Source organism: Amphibalanus amphitrite, unplaced genomic scaffold, assembly GCF_019059575.1.
Source record: "Amphibalanus amphitrite isolate SeventyFive unplaced genomic scaffold, NRLGWU_Aamphi_draft 001311F_arrow, whole genome shotgun sequence".
Lineage (NCBI taxonomy): Eukaryota > Metazoa > Arthropoda > Thecostraca > Balanomorpha > Balanidae > Amphibalanus > Amphibalanus amphitrite.
In genome coordinates, this window is record NW_024882804.1 from 78,512 (window position 1) to 100,611 (window position 22,100).

At 46.5% G+C, this 22,100-nt stretch overlaps 2 protein-coding genes across 5 annotated transcripts in view; one reads left to right on the forward strand and one right to left on the reverse strand.

Annotated features, from left to right (window-relative positions):
• Window positions 1-12,501, reverse strand: part of LOC122372069 — a 35,618-nt gene extending 23,117 nt beyond the window's left edge. Inside the window, exons 1-2 of one of the 4 annotated variants that reach the window (XM_043348933.1) lie at window positions 12,479-12,501; window positions 5,674-5,833 (exon numbers count right to left, since the gene is read on the reverse strand). In XM_043348933.1, coding sequence (XP_043204868.1) covers window positions 5,674-5,755 — 82 coding nt within the window. In that variant the 5' untranslated portion in view covers window positions 5,756-5,833; window positions 12,479-12,501. Of the gene's footprint in view, window positions 1-5,673; window positions 5,834-6,020; window positions 6,125-6,151; window positions 6,175-12,478 lie in introns of those variants that run through there. The other 3 variants (XM_043348935.1, XM_043348934.1, XM_043348932.1) reach the window with 3 other exon arrangements.
• LOC122372070 (protein argonaute-2-like) overlaps window positions 6,404-22,100 on the forward strand; it is a 33,491-nt gene continuing 17,794 nt past the window's right edge. Inside the window, exon 1 of the mRNA XM_043348936.1 lies at window positions 6,404-6,469. The gene's annotated coding sequence lies outside the window, so the exon portion shown is untranslated. The remainder of the gene's footprint in view (window positions 6,470-22,100) is intronic.

The window sequence follows — 22,100 nt, forward strand, 5'->3', positions numbered from 1 at the left end:
GAGCATTCTTCCGAGATGATTTGATCCAGACCATAATGAACTACAACCCCATACGACACACTGGATGAACTTCATTGTTTGATTGAATAAGCTTACTTCTTTTGGATGTTGTGGCGTATCACTGCCATGGGTATGGCATTATTTAGCGCGGCGTAGCTTCGAACTGCGATGGCGAGTTGTTCTTTTCACATTAACTGCTGGTCAAGTTAAGTCTTTGTAGCTCCTTTCAGTGAGTCTTTTTTTCTCCAGAATAAAATAAGGCACTAGGCATTATAGGAAGTATGCTGAGACTGGCGCCGTCGATAGCGTCCTGTTTTTCTTCTTGCTGTGTGAGTCTCACAGGAGTCAGTGTTTGCAAAAGTAAACTTGCAAATCTGATTGTCCTCAGCGTTATCTCTTATCTCGATTGATGGTTTCGTCTGTGAACATTTTTTTCCTTTTAGTTATACGGGAGGCTAAAAAGTTGCCTTTTTGCTAGAAATTATGTTTCGTTTCACATTTTTCTTGCCCTGACTCTGGCTTGATACCCGGAATGACATCTTCGCACCACACGTTTTCTGATCCGGTCGTGATGAGGTAGTGATCGATAATATTCTTTCCTTTTTTACCATTTTTTCGAGCTATTTCTTACTTATTTTTACTGCTTCTTGTGGCCCTATATAATGTATCGTTATTTCTCAAAACCCTTTTCAAAACCAACGTAAATGACTAGTTCCGAAAAATTAGCAACAACCAACAATGCAACCAACATTCAAAAGCAAGAAAATGCGCGCAAAGTACGGCTGCATTTGTGAAGTATATACCTCCAGCGTGAACAAAGGGCTAACTGAACGAGAAAACATGTTCTCATTTTTAAACATTTATTTCTTATTTATTTTGAATTCAACAAAAAAATGTAATCCGACAGGTAGATAAAAGTATGGGCTATCCTATATCCAAATTTGTAAAGATTCTGACACCCTTTTCATTGTAAAAAGATGGATAAAAGTGCACTTATTTTTGGGCCTCCAATGCTGATTTCCTCGGATCAGCGCACAGTCCATATATAGAGAAGTCTGTGCCCCATGCAATAGCAAGAGGTTCAAAGTTCTGGGATGTCAGTTGTAGGAATGAATGAATCACAAAGTTTTTTTTTTTTTTAGAGGCATGGTTACGTAACTTGACCTGGTGACCTGTGGTCAAAATTTTTACACACGATGCGAAATTGATGCATCATAAGGTATACCAACTGCGCCGCTGCGCCGCTGCGCGTTGCGGTTTTCTTTACACACGCAAAAAACTGGCAGGTGTGGCGAAAAACGACCCTCCCCCCACTCGGTTAAAGGTTAACAGGGCTACAAAACTGCTATCTCGGAGTTTGGGAAAATTTTGGATTTGTGCTCCAAAATTCAAAAAAGTATATTTTTGGAAATAACACCCACAAAGTCCCAAAAATTTCAATTTCGAAAAAATGAATAGGTATATGTTTTACCTTACCCCCTTAAGTATTCCATCAAAACAGGTACCAAATTTGAGATCGATGCCTTCATTTTCTTTGCAAAGGTATGGCGAAAAAAATTATTTAAATCGATGAAGAAAAATTTACGAACTCAATGCTTAGCCGTTGTAGACTAGGTATCGCAAAGATAAGACTACCAGTGGATTCCCCGTGGCGAGCTGCATCGAATAGATGATCTTTTTACGCAAAATGTCAACGTTGAAATCTGACCCTTTTTACCTGACCTCAACCTAACCTTACCTCCACCAGAGTCCAGAACGTAACTGAAACTGGCCCCAATGGGCCTAACCCACATCATTGGACTTGATATGTAAAATTGGCCATGAAACATGCATCACACGCCCCTAGTATAGTCGACTACAGAATGATGTTCCACTCCTTAGAAGCTATCAGTTGACCGGAGCGCTAAGTTGTGCCGTTTATCACGCAATTAAGCGTGTCGATTGTGAGCATTGTGAGTCTGGGACAAAGCTATAATTTGTGAACTCAGCCCGTGTGATGCGGCACAGCCTACCACTCCAGGCAAATAATTGCCTGTGAAAAGTGGAGCATCATTCTGTAGTCGACTATACATATAGTTGGGTTCATATTGTGACCTTGAGTGACCTGACCTCTGATCTGACCTGGTATCAGTGACCTCATTCAGCAACATACGTATTAAACAAAGAACGCTTCATCAATGATTTTCAATAATATGCCTTTTATTAAATGTTATAACGCATTCCTTAGAAAACCTGTAAACGTTTAAAATGCTACCTTTGACCTGACCTGTGACGTCATCCGTTGCACCTGGGTCAATGACATTGGGTCACATGGTAGCAAACCGGTGGGCCTATCGAATGCCGTGTACCTAAATTTTGAAAATCGGTCGGTAACTTTCCGACATCCCGAGGGAGGGGCCAAAACGGTCCACAAGGGGTGGCAAGGTCCGCCAAAAGCCAAACGGGGCGCGGGTTAACCCGCGCATGACTGAAGTGTGGGGGGGGGAGGGAGCTCTAAAAATGGGAGCCCCTCCCATTTTTTTCTGCAATATCTTCTAACCGCTAAACGTATCAACAAAAACAAACTTTAAGTAGGTACCTTCGGCTGATCAGTTTGACACCTTGTGCACGAATAAACATTTCATAACCACCATAGGTCGGCCGCAAATGACGTCAGAGTGACGTCATGTTCTATCGTTTACGACCCAAGAAACGGGAAGAGGGAAGAGAAGAGCTGGGGGAGCTGTCAGGCCTATAGCTTTGAAGATACATAAAAACGTTCAAGATATGAAAGGTGTAGAATTACCAGTGCTACAAAACATTTAAATTTTTCGAATTTTTAACCCCTCCCCCCCAAAAAAAATTGAATATAAACAAAAAGAAAAATCCGAAAAAAGTTTTTTTTCGATTTTCGAAAAAAACGAATATACGTGACAGCCCCTACTGACTTCTATTCACATGCCAAATGTTAGATCGATACCGTTTTTTTTTTTGGCCAAGTTATAGCGAAAAAACTGTTCAAAATTGATGACCAATTTTCCAGCTCAACTTTCAGCAATTCTAGACCGCGTAGCGCAAAACAAAGACCACCATTAGACTCGCCGTGACGAGCTGTATGGAATCGATACCTACCCATTTTATGCAAAAATATCAGCTTTGAAATTTGACCTTTTTGACCTGACAATGACCTGACCTCCACCAGGAAGTGACCTTAACCATTCCTGATGCTCTTATAACCAACAGCATTGAGTTTTAAATGAAAAATTGGCCATAAAACATCCTAGTAAAATTGGGTTCATGTGCTGACCCTTGGTGACCTGACCTATGACCTCTTATAACAATATATGTACTAACTAGGCAACTGACACCCTATCGCTGATTTTCGATAAAATGCGTTTTACTCGATGTTATAGCCCATTCCCTAGAAGACCCCTGACCGGCAAAACATTTTATCTTTGACTTATCCTGTGACGTTATCGGCGACCCCGAGGTCAATGAAATTGGATTTCCCTCTACAAATTTGACAGGGCTTTCGAGCGCCGTTTGAATTTTGTGGATCCGTCCAGTCGATTCGGAGATATAACGAACCTGTCCAGGTCGCGTTATAAACAGACTCCACCATGGCGCGGGTTAAATGGCAGTTACAATGATGCTTAGTCATCATCCCTGGTGTGCGTTCGATGTCAGACATTTCACAAACTGCCTTAGGAAAATAATTTCAGGCAGTTTGCAAAATGCCTGGTCGGTCAGGCAGTTTGTAAACTGCCTAGGTATTTTGAATTTGGCAATGGCATTTGAAAATGGCCTCAGATGACACAGACAACGCTGATATCAAAATCTATCACCGAAAAGGACCATAAAACATGTCTCACGTGACTGATGCATGTAAAATTTCCATGACCTAGGATTTGCCTAGGATCAAGGCCCTAAATACAAGGTTGCACGGACTATTTTCTACTAAACCTACCAGAATATAGTTTCACGGTTGGGTATTTTAATAACTCTTCAATCAAAACTTCTTTATTATTTTCTCGTTATCATTTATAAGCAATTTTATAAATTGACTTTCAATTTGCTTGCCTTTTACTGGCAAAATAACTTTCTAGTATTGGGTCAACATAGTTGTGTAGCAGTAGGAACCATATCTGGCAAAACCTAATGCCTTCACACAGCAGAAAAGCAGCCACCAGGTGTCGCCACAGTCGCCACTTGGTCGCCACACAGATGTCGCGCGCGTCGCCAATCGCCACACTACCGATTTCCATAAGGACGCATTTGTACGGATATGTATAGGAAAGTCGCCCTTAAGGATTACGCTTACATCCTTTGCTTATGAGGTCGGTGGTTGGAAATTGGGAGGGGCTCAGCTATTTTCGACCACGGATATGGCTTTATCACATGATGAGGAACATGCTGATAAGCGTTTTATATGTCATAACAGCACAAAAGTATTTTTAATCATTTTTCAAAAATAGCCGTTCTGCCGTATCTTTCAGTGCAAGGTGCCGTCGGTCATCCCCGACGTTACGTCACGCCGGGGATTGCCAGATTTTCCTACTAGACTTCGACGCCCCCTGCCTAGGATGACCTAGTCTTCACCTGTAAAAAATTGAAGTACATGCTCGGCAGGGCTGCGGAGTCGGAGTCGGAGTCGGAGTCGGAGTCGGTCGGAGTCGACAGTTGTGACCGGAGTCGGAGTCGGAGTCGATTTTAGAAACCCGAGCCCGAGTCGAAGTCGGAGTCACAAAAAATCTGTCGACTCCGCAGCCCTGCTAGGTCTGCGGAGTCGGAGTCGGGAGCTGGAGTCGGTCGGAGTCGACAATTCTGCCCGGAGTCGGAGTCGGAGTCGGAGCTGGTTTTTGAAAGCCTGAGTCGGAGTCGGAGTCGGAGTCGCCGAAAATCCATCGACTCCGCAGCCCTGAATTGCTCGGTACCCTCAGGGTAAATTAAGCAAATATATTCACGAGTGTGTAAACCAGAAATGAGCTTGATATGGTATGTTAGCCAGCGGCTTGAGCCCAGATTGAAAACAAGCCAAAATATTGATAGTTTTTACTTTGACCTGACCTATAACGTCATCGGTGACCTCGAAGGCAATAAAATTAGGTTTCGCTCAACAGTTTTCCACCGTTTGAATTTTGAACATCAGTTCGGTAGTTCAGAGATGGGAGGGAGAAGGGGGGGGGGGCTCTGTCACTCGCGTTATGGAAAATACCGGTCATGTGCGGGTTAACATGGCAATGCAATGTTGCAAACGTGAGCTAATGCACGGGAATGCACCCTCGAGCATATGTTCTAACGAAAACTATAGAGGGAAAGGTGCAAAGCGAAGCCTTGGATACTCTTGGATACTTTCGGAAACTCTCAGGCCATTATTATGATCTCTGAAATTGTTAATTTTGGTCCTGGTCCCGGAGAATAAAATCTGTCCGGAGAACCGGCCAGCTTGTAGAACACTGAACAGGAAAATCATATGTTTGGCCTACTAAATGTGACAGGTGATAAAATGTGTTCTCTCAATGCTTTAAATGCATGTTTTAGGCGTAATAATAGCAGTTTTTCATCACACTGGCTGGATTGGCCGGAGTATAAATTTGTTAAGGAGAACAAAATCGTTTGGACCCGACTGGGACCAGCAAAGGGCCTTATTTCCCCAACATTGTGACTCTGATAGGTTCGGCGCTCGGTACTCACGCTCCAGCTGATGCACTGTCAGTCCTTTCTTCGAAGAAACAACACAGGAGCGGATGAGGCTCTTTGTCATTTCAAGCGCCATGACTACAAGAAAATTTCACAGCATTCGACATTAGCGCTTCAGACATTCTCCAAAGGCGTAAGAAAGACAAAGGTGTACCTGAAAAAAAATTGAAGTCAATATAAAATATCAATCGTCACATGTACACATCACAGGACTCGCACTTGGTTTGGCCGAGGCTGACGTCGAATAAATGAAGTCTGCGTACATACCGACGCTTTTCCAAAGCCACACTCCCTCGCTCGCTCCAACGCCGATATACCAGTGAGACACCGATCACCGATACCTCTGCTCCAGACTGGTCCGGCCGCGCCCGTTCACCAGCGCAGAGCGATGGCCATCCCGCAGTATCCTACCGCCGCGCGGACTGCCTAGTGCCTACCACTCTCCCGCCGCAGTGACACGGCCAGCGCGTACCCGGCAACTGAAGCTGTCAACACGGTGTAACCCAGCACAGGAACGCTCCAAACAGATCCGGATCAGTTCCGTCCTCTACGGTCACTGTACTGGTGACAGCTATCTTTGCAATATCAGGACGTGACATACTCAGGAAGAGTACGTCTGACTCAAAGCATGATAGTTCCTTGTCATATTGAACGATCCGCCCAAGTGTTACGTATGACGTGATCTGCTATCTCTGACATTGAGTGAGCCCTGACGCATCATTCCTGACATGACCACCAGTGGGGACAGAGAACAGAGCAGTCCAGCACACTCAGCGCGCTATCCTGTAAGGTAAGTAAACCATACCAGTAGGGGAGACCCGGGAGCCGGGAGGTATGGGCCGGTTTTGGGAAATTGTAATTTTCTTCCAGTGGGCAGTGGCTAGATCTGATTTTTCACTCTGTGTAGGGGAAAGTGGGTGTATTGCGCCCTCCTAACCAATTGCGCCCACCAACATTCCCACGGATTCAATGGCATGTTTAGAATTTTGTGTTTGAAAACATTATTTTCACCACTGCATTGTTCATTTTATGGCCCAAACACTCCGATGAAGCCAATTAGCAAGGCTCATTACGCCATCAAAGATGTTATGGCGTTTTCTTAACTTTTTTGCAGCATTTTGAACCGTTGGCTATAAAAATTTACGATATTTGTGTGATTTTCAGAGTGATATTTAGAAAGAAAAACCCCTTTTTCATTGTATATCACTGAAACCGTGAACTTCCTGCAACATCTTTATGATAACTTCTATGCTTTTATTAAAAAGTGCCTCAATTTTAATTGCGCCCATGGCAATTGCGCCAGGGGGCGCAAATAGACAGAGCTGGGCGCGTTCCTCGATTTTCGGTAGTGCGTTAGCGTTCCTTCGTTCCTCCGGCCGCGGTTAGTGCGTTCCTGGAATAGCGTTCCTCATTTTTTTTCGCTCGGTGCGTTAGCGTTCCTGCGTTCCTCCCTCAAAAATACCGCCGAACCACGCGGCGCGGGCCCAACCAAACACGGGGCGAATCGATCACAGAATACCCAGAATGGCGACGTGGGGCCGAAAAGCAGCTCGACATCTCTTTTCCGAATCGAATATCTGAAATACGTTTTACCAATATCATCCGTAGGGTTTTCAACAAAAATACGACCTGCTTAAAAACAATAGTTAAGTTAAAAGATGTATCTTAGTAAAAGTTATCATATTTACTTTACACATTTAATGCCTGAAACTGAATCGAATAGTAAACATCACCTCTAAAAATCTTTACACATTTAATGCCTGAAACCGAATCGAATAGTAAACATCAGCACTAAATCTAAGCAAGCCTTCCTCGATTCGACCGACAAGTGGCGCCTCTACCGGCAAACACACGTACTCGAGATTCAAACATTTGACACAGAGGTCATTGGCAGCAATATAATGTTTCGGGTGGTTCCGCAAGAACGCAGGAACGCTTCAAAATTTCGGGTGGTGCGTTCCTCTTACTTGCGTTCCTTTGAAAAACTTTACGTTCCTGCGTTCTTGCGTTCCTAAAAAGGGCGGTGCGTACGTACGGAAGAACGCAGGAACGCACTAAAGGAACGCACTTGCCCAGCTCTGCAAATAGAATAATGGTGTAGCCATTGCATCACGACAGTATGAATGCATCATTAACTGATTGCAATAAAGAAGGAGTTTAATGTCGGGCAAGGGAGCAGCCCGCTGTCGTTAGTCCGCAAATTATTTCTCTCGTCAAACTTATAATGCAGCTGCCATTTAGGCCACGACTTGTGGTGTAATTGACAAAATACGACATTTTCAATATGGACTCAGGCGTAAGAAGTGACAGCTATGACAAAAAAGTAAAAACTGATGTCATTAAGGTGTCAAAACGATAAAAATTATTAATTTTGAAAGAACCGATTGAAAAGTTAACTGTATAGGCGCATACGTTCACATATATCTAGTCGGTTACAGTAAACGTTTTCGTTGCTCTTTTACAAGCGTACGGACACATGTAAAGTTATCTACCTGGGCAAAAAACATCGCGATTTATATCTACATTTATTATTCATCCAGCCTGAATAACATTATAAATGTTTAAGTAAACCGCAATGACATTAGACTGCCGGGGTGTATGCATCCCGTCTCATTCACTTAGCCATGTTAAAGTATAGGGCGCAATTGGGTTCTAATTGCGCCATCCCCCTGGCACAATTTGCAGCAGTTGTTGGCAAATGCGCCCTTTTGCATGTTTCTGAAAAAGCAGCTGTCAGAAGCAAACGAAACATTCTTAATTGATCGGGAGGCTCTTAAATTGTAGCCAATTACCGGGGTTACATGAGCGATCCGTTCCAAATACGCACTACGCTAATGCGCATCAGCTCCCCACAAACGTATCTACGGCACCGGTTACATGAGACTAATTCGTTTTATCTACGTCAAACGGATCTTGTTTGGCTCACCCGGGCTGACTCCTCGACGGCCGGTAATTCGCATCACAAACGGAATAGGATTAGCGTACAGTCATGGCGCAGTTGCGGCATTTACCGGGACGACTGAACTAAATTTTAAATACTTTTATCATTTGATAGGCTCAAAAACATTTAAAATTAACATGAAATCAAAAAATGAAAACAAAGTTTTCTTGTTTTAAGTCAGTGGGCACTGATTCGCCATGCAGCGACAGCAGGGTGGTCAGAAAAAATTATCTATCAAAATATTTCATTCATTTTATTTCACATGCAAAGACTAAACCAAAATACCAACATTTTTTTGCTATTTTCTACGAGGCAGCCAATAACAAAATGCTTAGTATTTTGCATTTTGACGCTTCCAGTCAGCAAAGAATAGTTCTTGTGAAATACGGCCCGAATCGTGTGCCTCAGGCCTGGTGGTTACATGAGCGATCCGTTCCCAAATACGCACTACACTAATTCGCATCAGCTCCCCAAGAACGCATTCGGTGCACCGACTACATGAGCAAATTCGTATCAGTGACGTCAAACGGATCTAGTTTGGCTCTCGGCCCGATGCGCATTACAAACGAAATAGCATACAAATGTGGCGCACTTCCGTAGCAATAGAGGTGACTGAATTAAAAACTTAATATCTTATGTCTTTTTTGCATTTAATCTGCTCAAAACATTCTCAATTAACTTAACAAAAAAAAGTTAAACATAAAGTTGTCTTGTTTTGACTCATTGAGCACTTGCCTCTCTTGATTCGTCTGTAGTGCTGTCAGAAAAATGTTTCAACTGAAAGTACTTTGATATTTTCTTTTTGGTTTGCACTATATTTATTGACAAAATACCGACATATTTTTTTAATAATTATTTCAAAAGAAGCAAATGAAAAAAATACCTATTATTTTGCATTTTAATGTTTCTTTTTGGTAAGAAATAGTTCCTGTAATACGTATCTTGGTCCTATTCGCTTCTAAGCCTCTTTCTCAGCGGATTTTGTTTGGACCGCCGATTCGTATTAGCAGGTGGATACATGAGTCGGTAGTACGCTCCTGATTCGCATTAGCGGTGAATCCGATCGTGATACGTATTTGCTTTGCTCATGTAACCGCGGATCGGATCGCCAATTCGTACTAGCAGGTGGCTACATGAGTCGGTAATGCGTTCCTAATTCGAATTAGCGGCTAAATACGTATTTACTGTGCTCATGTAACCCCGATAAATGAGCTCGTCTTTGAAATGGTTAACAGTGCATGCTTATATCTCCAGCGGTTTTCTTGCAATTAGCGTTTTTCCTTAACGTGGCGCAATTCACCCTCCTTCCCCTACGTGATATCGCCTTTCGCCTGTAAAGTGTGCCTGATATCGACACCTTTTTTTAAACCCCACATTTGTTCTCCGGTGAATTTCAGACAAGTTGGTTAGAGACCTTCAAAAAAGGTACAATCACTCGATTTTTCTCAAGTTTGTCTGTCTTGGCAGGTAAAGCAATAACAGAACAGGCCTACGAACACACATATTTGATCAGGATCGGACGATTGGACACTTAAAATAAATTATTGAACAGTGGAATGATATACTTAGATTATCGCAAGGCCTTTGACACAGACCGCATGAGAGACTGAAGGCAAAACTACATGGATATGGAATCAGGGGAAACATACTAAAGTGGATCTCTGAGTTTTTTTTTTTAAATTTAGTCCGAATCTTTTGATAGGAAGGATTTACAAGGACAGAGCCACCGCTAAGCGAAGCTTGTTGCGGTGACACTGCCCTCTACCCTCCGATCGCGCAATTCCAGTTCTATGGCAGAATTTAGAATCCAAAGTTTAACGTGCGCACATAGCCGCACACGGCCGGTCCCCTCACTGACTTCGCCTGGCCACGGCCTGCCACCAACCGCAGTCCGCAACCAACCTGTCAGGAGGCTCATATATGTCAAGCGCCCGTCGCGCTTCGAACCCGGACTGTTATAACCGGGAACACGTGCTCTCACCACGCGGAGTCCAACGCTCTACCAACTGAGCTACGGGACCGGCGAGTTCTTGAGAAACAGAACACAACGGGTGTCAGTAAACGGGAAGCTGTCGGACAGCATCAGTGTCAGCAGTGGAGTGCCACAGGGATCGGTTTTAGGCCCAGTATTGTTTATACTGTTCGTCAATGAACTGCCAAGACTTGTCCGCAGCACAATGAAACTATATGCTGATGACACAAAGCTGTATCGACTGGTGTCAAGCAAGAAAGATGCAGAAGTGCTCCAATCTGACCTGGACAGTGACACACTAGCCTGCTGGTCCAAGAAGTGGCTCTTACAGTTCAATGCAATGAAATGTAAAGCAATGCATTTTGGCACCAGAAATCCCAGAGAAAAGTATTACCTATCTGAAACAACCAAATGGAGAGGCATTGGAGCTTATAGAAACAGATGTGGAGAAAGACCTGGGAGTTTGGCTGGCTAGCTCGCTGAAGCCTACCTACCACTGCCTGAAGGCCAGTAACAAAGCCATGTCAGCACTGAAACTTCTTAAAATGACCTTTGACACCCTGACTACAACAAACTTCAAATCTTTGTACACTATATATATACGTCCTCACCTAGAACACTGTATTCAGGCAGTCGGTCCGCATATGGTACAAGACTTCAGGGCATTGGAGAAGGTACAGCGAAGAGCTACCAAACTAGTACCTACAGGGACTGAAGAACTTGACCCACAAGGAGAGACTGAGAAGACTGGAGTTGCCAAGTGTCGATGATAGAGTGAGGCGAGGAGACTTAATAGAGACATTCAAGCTGCTTTCAGGACACATCAATGTAAACCCAATGCAATTCTTCACCATGAACAATGACTGCCAAACAAGAGGCCACAGCAAGAAGCTGAAAGTCAAAAGATCGAAAACTGTTGCAAGAGCAAAGTTCTTCCCAAATCGTATAATCCATGACTGGAACAAACTACCAAGTACCAGAAGATGTTGTACTGGCAAACAGCACTAACACTTTCAAGAACCGGCTTGACCAATTCATGGCGCAAACGGCTATACCTACCCTAGATCCAATTAGTCCTATACCTACCTGATACCTGACATGGGCACCGAATAGACACCTAGTCCAAGACCTACCCCGCGTTCGATGTCTCTCGGACGACGAAGATTCTACGTCGTCCGGCCAATCCCGTTCAAGGTCAACGGGGGCTCGGCTGTGGTTGTGGAACGTGATTGGCCGGACGGCGTAGAATCTTCGCCGTCCGAGAGACATCGAACGCGGGGCTAGTCTACGACTACACCAGCCCATCCGATTAAAGGGACCCTCCCACCTTAACATTAGTTTTGATTTGAGATAGCCAAGTTTGCGGCCAGGCTCAGAAACCACCATTTCCTGGTCGCAACCCCCGCAGCTTTATGGTGTTCAAGAAATTTATTCCCTTTACTTGCAGGGTGGGACCAGCGTGGTCCCTATCTCTTAACCATTACGGGAATCTGATGACGTCATCAGGCTTTCGAACGTCCGTTAAATGTTTGACTAAAACGTTTTGTAGCACGCGGTGGTATATGCTGCTTTGCGCGCAACAAATGCCGCACTTTCAAATAAAGTCGCTGGGAACAGCGGAGATCCCAAAAAGTAAACAAAAGTAAAAGTCTAATATCTTGAAAACCGGTGAATATTTTTCGATGAAATTTGGTAGATATTCGTTTTTGCTCTTTCTGAACCGAGCAACATCACTTTCATGCCAATTCATTAACTTTTTTGAAGGTGGGAGGGTCCCTTTAAACCTAAACCTAACCTAAAGCTTATAAGTTACCTGAAGAAGTTGTAACGAGCAAGAATGTTAACATTTTCAAGAACAAGTATGAAAAACACATCAAGAAGACTACGGAGAGAGGCAGCATCCTATAAGCATCCTGGGCCCTGTTTCACCCAGGGTATATCAATTAGGCTTCACCCGTTTCACCGGTGATAGCAGCACGCTGCTTTTACACGTGTCAAATTGGGTTTCCATGGAAACATCAACAGGCCCATTGCTCCAACGAATCTTGGCTCCAACACTAGGTAGTAGGTACCACAAGTGTGACGTCAGCTCGCGCAATTTGATAGCAGCGTGGTAGCAGCGTCCCGTGAAACACCGCCCTGCTCCCTTTTGCTTTGCCTCTTACAGATCTACTTGGGTAAGCACCGGCCTCGCTTGCCGTTGTTGTTGGAATAGGACGCGCAGAGGGCTGTTCACGGGCCCTAGTGCTGTTCACGGACACCTGCGGTAACTGCGGTAGCTGCGGTAGATCGCAGGCTGTAAGTCCCGCCCACTTGTGCGCACGTCATCACGCGTTCGTCTGAGGCGGCCGTGTCAATTTTCCGCCCAAGTTACACGAATGCGCAACTGCCGCGCCACTTTGCATCACAAATGGTTCCTGCGGCCGCTGCGGTCGGATCGTTTCGACCGCAGGAGACGCAGGCGACCGCAGCCGGCCGCAGCCGTATGACGTCACACCACCCGCCCCATCCCCACTTTCTGTGACGTCATTACCCGGCTGACCGCCGAGCCGCAGCTACCGCAGCTACCGCAGGTGCCCGTGAACAGCACTCCTGTGTGCGGTCGGACCGCACACAGCCTCCAAGCTCGATTCCAGAGGGCTGTTCACGGACCCTGTGTGCGGTCGGACCGCACACAGCCTCAAAGCTCCGCCCACTTCGTCCCTACGTCAGCCTTCCGTCACCGCACACAGCGATCGCTGTGGCCGGTCGGGACTGGCCACAGCGGACCGTCCACCGCACGCAGCCGTGACGTCAGAACCGCCTACCCATCCCCTACCCCCACGCCTGCTGGACGCACCGCACACACCGCACGCAGCAGTGTGCGGTGCCCGTGAACACCCCTCAGGACAAATCTTCGTATGGCATTTCTTCGTCGCGCAATTCTTCGTCCGCATTTCTTCGTCCGCAAATCTTCGTCGGCGCATTTATTCGTGTCGCATAACTTCGTCTCGCATTTCTTCGTAAGCGCAAATATTCGTAGCGCATTTTTTCGTATCCGCATTTCTTCGTACGCGCATTTCTTCGTCAAGCATTTTTTCGTCCACGCATTTCTTCGTCTACGCAAATCTTCGTCCGCATTTCTTCGTCCACGCAAATCTTCGTCTGCGCATATCTTCGTCCGCAAATCTTCGTCCCCGCAAATCTTCGTCCGCAAATCATCGTCCGCATTTTTTCGTCCACGCATTTCTTCGTCTACGCAAATCTTCGTCCGCATTTCTTCGTCCACGCAAATCTTCGTCCGCAAATCTTCGTCCGCAAAACTTCGTCCGCAAATCTTCGTCCGCAAATCTTCGTCCGCATTTTTCGTCCACGCATTTCTTCGTCCACGCAAATCTTCGTCCGCAAATCTTTGTCTGCGCATATTTTCGTCCGCAAACCTTTGTCTCCGCTATCTTCGTCTCCGCAAACATTCGTCCACAAATGTGGTTCAATAAAACCGTGAAGAAATATCAGGCCATCAAGTGATTGACGAATTTAATGCATGGAATGGGTGATCGAAACTTTTGAAGTCAGGTAGATGAGGTCTGTCAGGTGAAGCTATTGTATTTGGGAGCCGAGAATTGAAACATTCCATATCATTTGTGTCCCGGACATTCTTTTTTCGCGGTCGATGAATGACAATATAATCTCTTGTACCCTCGCCGGCATAGGCGGCGGAACGGGGAGGGCACCGGGGCACCGTTCCCCTCTTTCATTTTGGCCTTTTAACAGTAGCCCTATGGGCGTTGCATGGAAAGAAAGTGGGACTAAAAGTCGGCAGTGCCGAGCCCCCCCCCCCCCCTAATTGAAGGTGTTCCGCCCGCCGCTACTGCTCGCCGGACCTATTTGTTTTCTACATACACGCCGGCCGAGGGGGGCGGGTACGACCCCCCCCCCCCCCCCCATCGCCGTTTCGCCACTGGTGGAGCTAGCGCGTCGCGGAAAAAAACGAGCGTGTGCGCCGTTACGAGACGCAGAGATTAATACCCGATTTTAAGGCCTTCTAGGTCAGCGCGTCGGCTTACGGCCCGCGGGCCGGATCCGGCCAGGAGGGTGACGGTTGGATCCGGCCCGCGACCATCTGACGTCCGGCCCGCGGCTGGTATCATCGACTTGCGTCGTGTTTCGGCCCGCGGTTCCTTCAGAAATCGACTACGATATAAAAGTGACTTAAATGTGCTTTGGCACAATAGTTCTTCCTTCGCACACTTCATGAGTTTATAAACACCATTTGCGGGTGTTTTTTGTCTAATTCTACTTCTAGACAAAACTTGCGCGGGCCGGACGTCAGATGGTCGCGGGCCGGATCCAACCGTCACCCTCCTGGCCGGATCCGGCCCGCGGGCTCTAAGCCGACCCCTGACCTAGAAGGCCTTAAAATCGGGTATTAACCTCAACCTCTGCGTCTCGTAACGGCGCACACGCTCGTTTTTTTTCCGCGACGCGCTAGCTCCACCAGTGGCGAAACGGCGATGGGGAGGGGGGGGGGTCGTACCCGCCCCCCCTCGGCCGGCGTGTATGTAGAAAACAAATAGGTCCGGCGAGCAGTAGCGGCGGAACACCTTCAATTAGGGGGGGGGGGGCACGGCACTGCCGACTTTTAGTCCCACTTTCTTTCCATGCAACGCCCATAGGGCTACTGTCAAAAGGCCAAAATGAAAGAGGGGAACGGTGCCCCGGTGCCCTCCCCGTTCCGCCGCCTATGCCGGCGAGGGTACAAGAGATTATATTGTCATTCATCGACCGCGAAAAAAAAGAATGTCCGGGACACAAATGATATGGAATGTTTCAATTCTCGGCTCCCAAATACAATAGCTTCACCTGACAGACCTCATCTACCTGACTTCAAAAGTTTCGATCATCCATTCCATGCATTAAATTCGTCAATCACTTGATGGTCTTCATGGTTTTATTGAACCACATTTGTGGACGAATGTTTGCGGAGACGAAGATAGCGGAGACAAAGGTTTGCGGACGAAAATATGCGCAGACAAAGATTTGCGTGGACGAAGAAATGCGTGGACGAAAAATGCGGACGAAGATTTGCGGACGAAGATTTGCGGACGAAGTTTTGCGGACGAAGATTTACGGACGAAGATTTGCGTGGACGAAGAAATGCGGACGAAGAAATGCGGACGAAGATTTGCGTAGACGAAGAAATGCGTGGACGAAAAAATGCGGACGAAGATTTGCGGACGAAGATTTGCGGGGACGAAGATTTGCGGACGAAGATATGCGCAAACGAAGATTTGCGTAGACGAAGAAATGCGGACGAAGATTTGCGTAGACGAAGAAATGCGTGGACGAAAAAATGCTTGACGAAGAAATGCGCGTACGAAGAAATGCGGATACGAAAAAATGCGATACGAATATTTGCACTTACGAAGAAATGCGAGACGAAGTTATGCGACACGAATAAATGCGCCGACGAAGATTTGCGGACGAAGAAATGCGGACGAGGAATTGCGCGACGAAGAATTGCCATACGAAGATTTGTCCGGTTACGTCCAAGCTCAGCCTTCCGTCCAAGCTCAGACGTCAGCCCGGTTAGGGTGCAGGCCCCGTGTAAAGGCGGACATTTGGCCAGATGGGGATTAGAAGAAAAAAATCATGTTCTTGATATTATCAAGAGCTTTGGAAACTGCATACGTTCCATGCGCTTATGAGACATTTATACACTTAGGCAATTGCCTGGGTTTCCGTTATTTGAAAAAAAGGTGTTAAATCGCCCGATCAATCTAGTGGAAGGGGTGAGTCGGCCTGGGCCAGTGATTTCGAGGTAAGCCACCAATTAAGTGCAGCCTGCTCTTCAGTCTTCATGGACTAGACTGAGATCCTTTATTTCTGAGTATAATTATAGCCCCATTAGTGTGACATCGTTCCTCACTTGTTGCAACAAAATTTGTTACTTCTTTATCCATTCATATTCTTTTCCTGAAGCTGCTGTGATTTTTTCACAACTTGTTAGGTCACAACCCTTTCACTAAGCCTTTACGCAAGCCCTTCGTAACCCTTTCGCAGCCTTTTCATAACTTATTTGAAACAACCCTTTCGTAAACTCATGGTAACCCTTTCTCAGCCTTTTATTAGTTTATTCAGAGTAACGCTTTCATAACTTATTTTTATCTATGTGCAATATTTTCATAGCTCATTCAAAATACCTTTCGTAAATCATTTGCAACCCTTTCGCGACATTTTCCTGACTCATTCGAAAGAGGCTTTTCATTAACTTATTGTAACCCTTTCACAGCCCTTTCATAATTCATTCAAAGCAAATTTCTCATAGATTATTTGTGACCCTCTGACAACTTTTTCATATCTCATTCGTAAAATCTCTTCATTAACTCATTGTAACTCTTTCGGAACCTTTTCGTAACTCTTTTGAAGGAACCCTTTTGCAAATTCTTCATAACTATTTCACAGCCTTTACATAACTCATTTCAAACAACACTTTTGTTAACTTGTTGAACCCTTTGGCAAAATTTTCATAACTCATTCGCAGTGTCCCAAAATTTATCAATTTGGGTGGAACAAGACATCCAAATGAAAATAATTTTCCACTCCCACCTCCAACTTTCAATAGCAATTTACCACTCATGAAAGAGCATCTAATTGCATGATCGCATCAGCTTCTACCATTGTACAGAAAAGTGTGCAATTTTTCCTTCTTCTATTCTTTATTTGGGGGGGGGGGCTAACCTTATCAAGAATATACCACCCTCATCCCTTTTTTTGGAGAGGAATTTTCCCCTCTAACACCCAAGCATTAATATTATTTTGCTTTGAAAAATTGACTTACTTTCTTTGAAATTGGTATCCCATTTGTCAAGTACCTAGGTAGTATGCTCTTTTTTTCTGGGCTGATTCATAGTAGTGTCAGTGTCAGTTATCAGTTTGTATTTATTGTTTTACAAATAAGAATATTACCATCAGGCTGCTCACGCATGAATGTGAAGTTTCACTAGTAGGGACCGAAATTCCTCATAATACCTTTTTACCTAGGGCTAAGGGGTTTTAAATATGAGCCTTCTGGTGAATGACAGTGACACTGAAGAAAATGTTTTTGTGACAATTTGGCTTTTCTTTCCAGATGAGTGCGACACCTACGTGCATCAACGCTTAGTGGACCTAAAGGACATCGTCAGCACCGAGATTTGCCAGCTGGAAACGCAGTGGGGCTACACGCAATGGAGGCACGCGTACCACTCGTCCTAGACAAAGAAACGTCCTCCGTGCTTCCGACGAACTTCAATCGGCGCGAAATTCCTAAATCTCGAGTCACGAGTTCATTCAGAGTAAAATAGCATGCCGAGGAAAAATCACTGTTCGGGACGAAAAGTGGAGTTCAGTAATTTAGATAAAGCCGGCTGTCACAAAAGCATATTGTTCTTGTTTTTGCCCTCCTGCCATGGATTTCCTCGGCCTCCAAAGCGGGATGCAGCTGCGACTGCTACTTCTAAAGTGTGTAAAAGTCATGAACCTATAGGACGATAAGTCGTGATCTCGATTAACTTCGCCACGAGGTTGCGAACTTGATGAAAATGTTCCTGTCGGTGTTCTTGTTGTCCATGATCGGCCCGTTTTTTTTCTTCGTATTCAGTTATTTCATGTTTGTGATTTAACTACTGGGCGGGCAGAATCTATGCAAGTGTTTACACAACAACCTGTTGAAAAACAGGACGGAATGCGACATGCCTTGACGCACGACGGCCGCCGACTGTTGAAGGCAGCTAAAAATTGTTATGTGACTTGAATTGCGAGCGAATGTGCACCTATCAAAATGTTGGCGCATCAGAATCTGGTGCGTGAGCGTGCGTGTCAAAATGTGTTTATGTGACTGCATTAGATTTGTGATAAATGTTTTGATATGCTACTTGCGAAGAATATACATTCTATATTTACGCGACGTTGATTGCGTCAATATGAAGAGATTGAACATGAAAATAACTGGCCCGCACCCTGACAGGTATCTCCCATCGCCGCCATGCCTTGGTACCTACATGTTTGGATTATGCCTACTGATACTTTGATTAGGTAGTCAATTTTTAAGAGCCGCGAGCCGCTGGGGGGGGGCATAAAGTTGCCCCCCCCTTTACGTTTTGTGAAATATCTCCGAAACCTGATGACTACGAACGTGAAACTTGGCATAGCTTCAAATGAATACCTAGGCAATGTTTGCGAAAAGTTTGGTGGTTGTAGCACCTAAGATGACGTCACAGTGACGTCATAAAGTTTTGTCGTTTTCCGATATGGACCGTTTCTGATGACGCTGAGCATGAAACTCAACTGTAAATGAACTAGATAGCACCTGCTGTCATCCTAAAACATCTAACTACACTTCCATCTAGTTTCTGACCAATAATCGACCCTTTATATTCGGTCCCATATATCTGATGTATGGTGAGGAATATGAGAGTCGCAAATCTATAATTTCACTTATGACGTCACTGTGACGTCATTTCAAATGGGATCGACACCAAATTTGGACGCAACCTCGGCTAGGTATTCAGGAAGGTGTGTGCAAAGTTTCGCTTCTCTATCTCTTCGCGTTGCGACGATAGCGTCGCAGAAGTAAAGGGGGGGCAACTATATGCCCCCCCCCCCCAGCGGCCGGCGGGTGGCGCGGAGGCCCAGCGGCCGCCGGGTTAAGTAAATTATGTTCAGGTAAGTGAAGTTCTCCAATTTTACTCTTATTTGAAACGCTTAAGTAGCCACATTTGAAAGAAATAGCTTTAGCGTTTGTCCCCTCACCCTAAAAATCATTTTTGCCCGGATAAGGCCTGAGATCGCTATTGCACCCAGTGATATTGGCAATGAAGACAGGGGGTAAAAGCAGCTTAGGCTAGGCGCAATGGGGGTATGGGTACCATCATTCGAATAGCAATTAATGGCTGTTTGATTATCTACTGGGGCATTAACGTAATATTCAAATTTGACTGAGTTGTAAGCATTGAAATATAGTAAAAGTGTATGTTATATCGACCGATAACGAAAACAATCGCGTCAAAAGTAGCATAAGCCATCACTGACTTGTGGCTAATATGCATTTTTAGAAAGCTTACTTTGTGGGCTTTCGTATTCCGGTGGGGCATTTATCGAAGGTTTCATTTATTCATTAATTTTATTAGTTAATTATGGTGATACCACAATTTTGCCTAGTGCTTGCTTATCAAGACACGAGAAAAAAGTAGCTTAGGGTAGGCACCATTGAGGCATGCGTAACATCATTCGAACGGCAATTAATTGATGTTTAATTATCTACTGGGGCATTAACGTAATATTCAAATTTGACTGAGTTGTACGCATTGGAATATAGTAAAAGTGTATGTTATATCGACCGATAACGAAAACAATCGCGTCAAAAGTAGCATAAGCCATCACTGACTTGTGACTAATATACATTTTTAGAAAGCTTACTTTGTGGGCTTTCATATTCCGGTGGGGCATTTATCGAATGCGAAATATGTGCAATGATATTATTAGTTAATTGAAGCGATGCAATTATTTACTAATCAAATTATCCATTAAAATACCTATTTACATCGCGAGATGTATCATGAAATTAAGCTATAATATGAAATGCATTTTTCTTAATTTTCAGTTAAGGTTTCGTTGACGCATAACGTATCGTTACTAAATAATTTGAATTAACGTGCGATCCGTTGCGATAGTTCCGACCGGCCGCCGATGGTGGCGCTGGTGTCGCTCCGGCCGTTATGGCCGCGGCCGCCGCCTATCAGTCACCGCACACAGCGAGTAGCGACCGCTGTGGCCGGTCGGGACTGGCCACAGCGGACCGTCCACCGCACGCAGCCGTGACGTCAGAGACACCTACCCATCCCCTACCCCCACGCCTGCTGGACGCACCGCACACAGCGCACGCAGCAGTGTGCGGCAAGATTACTTGTGTGCGGTGCCCGTGAACACCCCTCAGGCATCCTTGCGACCCAAGCAAGAGCGGCGGAGTCTGGAGGGACCCGCCTTCACGAGGTGGACTCCGTGGGGGCCTGCCCCCGCCCCCGTCGTGGAGAGCGGCGGGGGGCTACGGAACGGGTCCCAGTCCGCCCTCTCGGGGCTGGACGCCGGTGGCCGACGCGCCACCACGTCGTCGTCTACCCAGCACGTCTTTCACCACCGAGTCTTTCATCACGGCATTCAACACGTTCAGCGGGTCGGGGCCGCGCAGGGGAGGGCCAACTGGAGGCCCCCCGCAGCGGCTCCGGCCTGCGCTAAATGAGTGAACAGGCGCCCCCCGCCGCCAGTGCCAGCGGCGGGGGTGCGGAGGGCACCGCAGGGGGAGCCCACCGAGGCCGGAGTCGCCGGGCCAAGAACCATCGCTACCGTCGAAACGTCCAGACCAGAAGCCGCCTGCACATTGTGTGCTGGAACGCCGAAGGGCTCCGTCGCAAGACCCAGGAACTCCAAGGCTGGCTCTCTACCGAGAAAATCGACGTGTTGGCGATCCAAGAGGCCCAGTTCCGTGCCGACGGGATCACATCGGTCCCGGGCTTCCAGACTGCGGCGCACTTCCGAAGGGCACGAGGGCGTATGGACACCGGTTCTGCCAAGGGAGGTGACGTGGCTATATACGTCCGAAAGGGGCTCAACTTCTCGAAGTTGGAGTCCGCCCCCCTCGCACCGGCCGACAACACAACGGAATGGTGTGCCATACGCCTATTCACGAGCAATCCAGCGGCTCGCGACCCTGCGCCAAACCACCTGGACATTCACAATTTCTACCGGCCGCCGATCCGACCAGGCGAGGAGGACCAGAGGACCGACCACTTCGACCCGGCGGCCCTACCCACCAATCGAGACACCCTGCTCATGGGAGATTGGAACGCCCACCACCCAGACTGGGACCAACACTGCGGAGAAGAAGATGACACGGGACGCCGCCTCTCGGACTGGATGGCCCTCCAGAACTTCACTACCCTCAACGACGGAGCGCACACCCGCACCAGCTACCGGGGCAATCCTAGCACCCCGGACGCAGTCCTGTGCCATAGGGACACGGCTGGACGCTGCGCCTGGTCTGTCGGCCCCGACCTGGGCAGTGACCATCTGCCAATGATCACTACCGTGCTCATGAGCGGCCACAGACCAAGGAGGATCAGAAGGACAAGATGGGCCTTCCATAAGGCCGATTGGACCGGCTTTGAGGCAGACTGCGAGTCAGCTCTCGCAACACTCCCGGATGATCTGACGGTGGAACAGCTCAACGAACGCTTCACAGCGGTCATCCTGAAGTGCAGCCTCAACCACATCCCCCGTGGAGCAAGATCCGATCCCAAACCATGGGCCATGGATCCGGAACTGGTGGACGCGGTGCGAGAGCGCCGTGCTGCCAGAGCCGCCCTGGACGCAGACCCTGGCTCCGCAGCTCTCAGAGACCAGTGGGTGTCAGCCAAACGCAAGGCGGCAAACACAGCACAAGAGGCCAAGTCCAGAGCGTTTCAGAAGTTCGCCTCGGAAGAGCTCAACCGC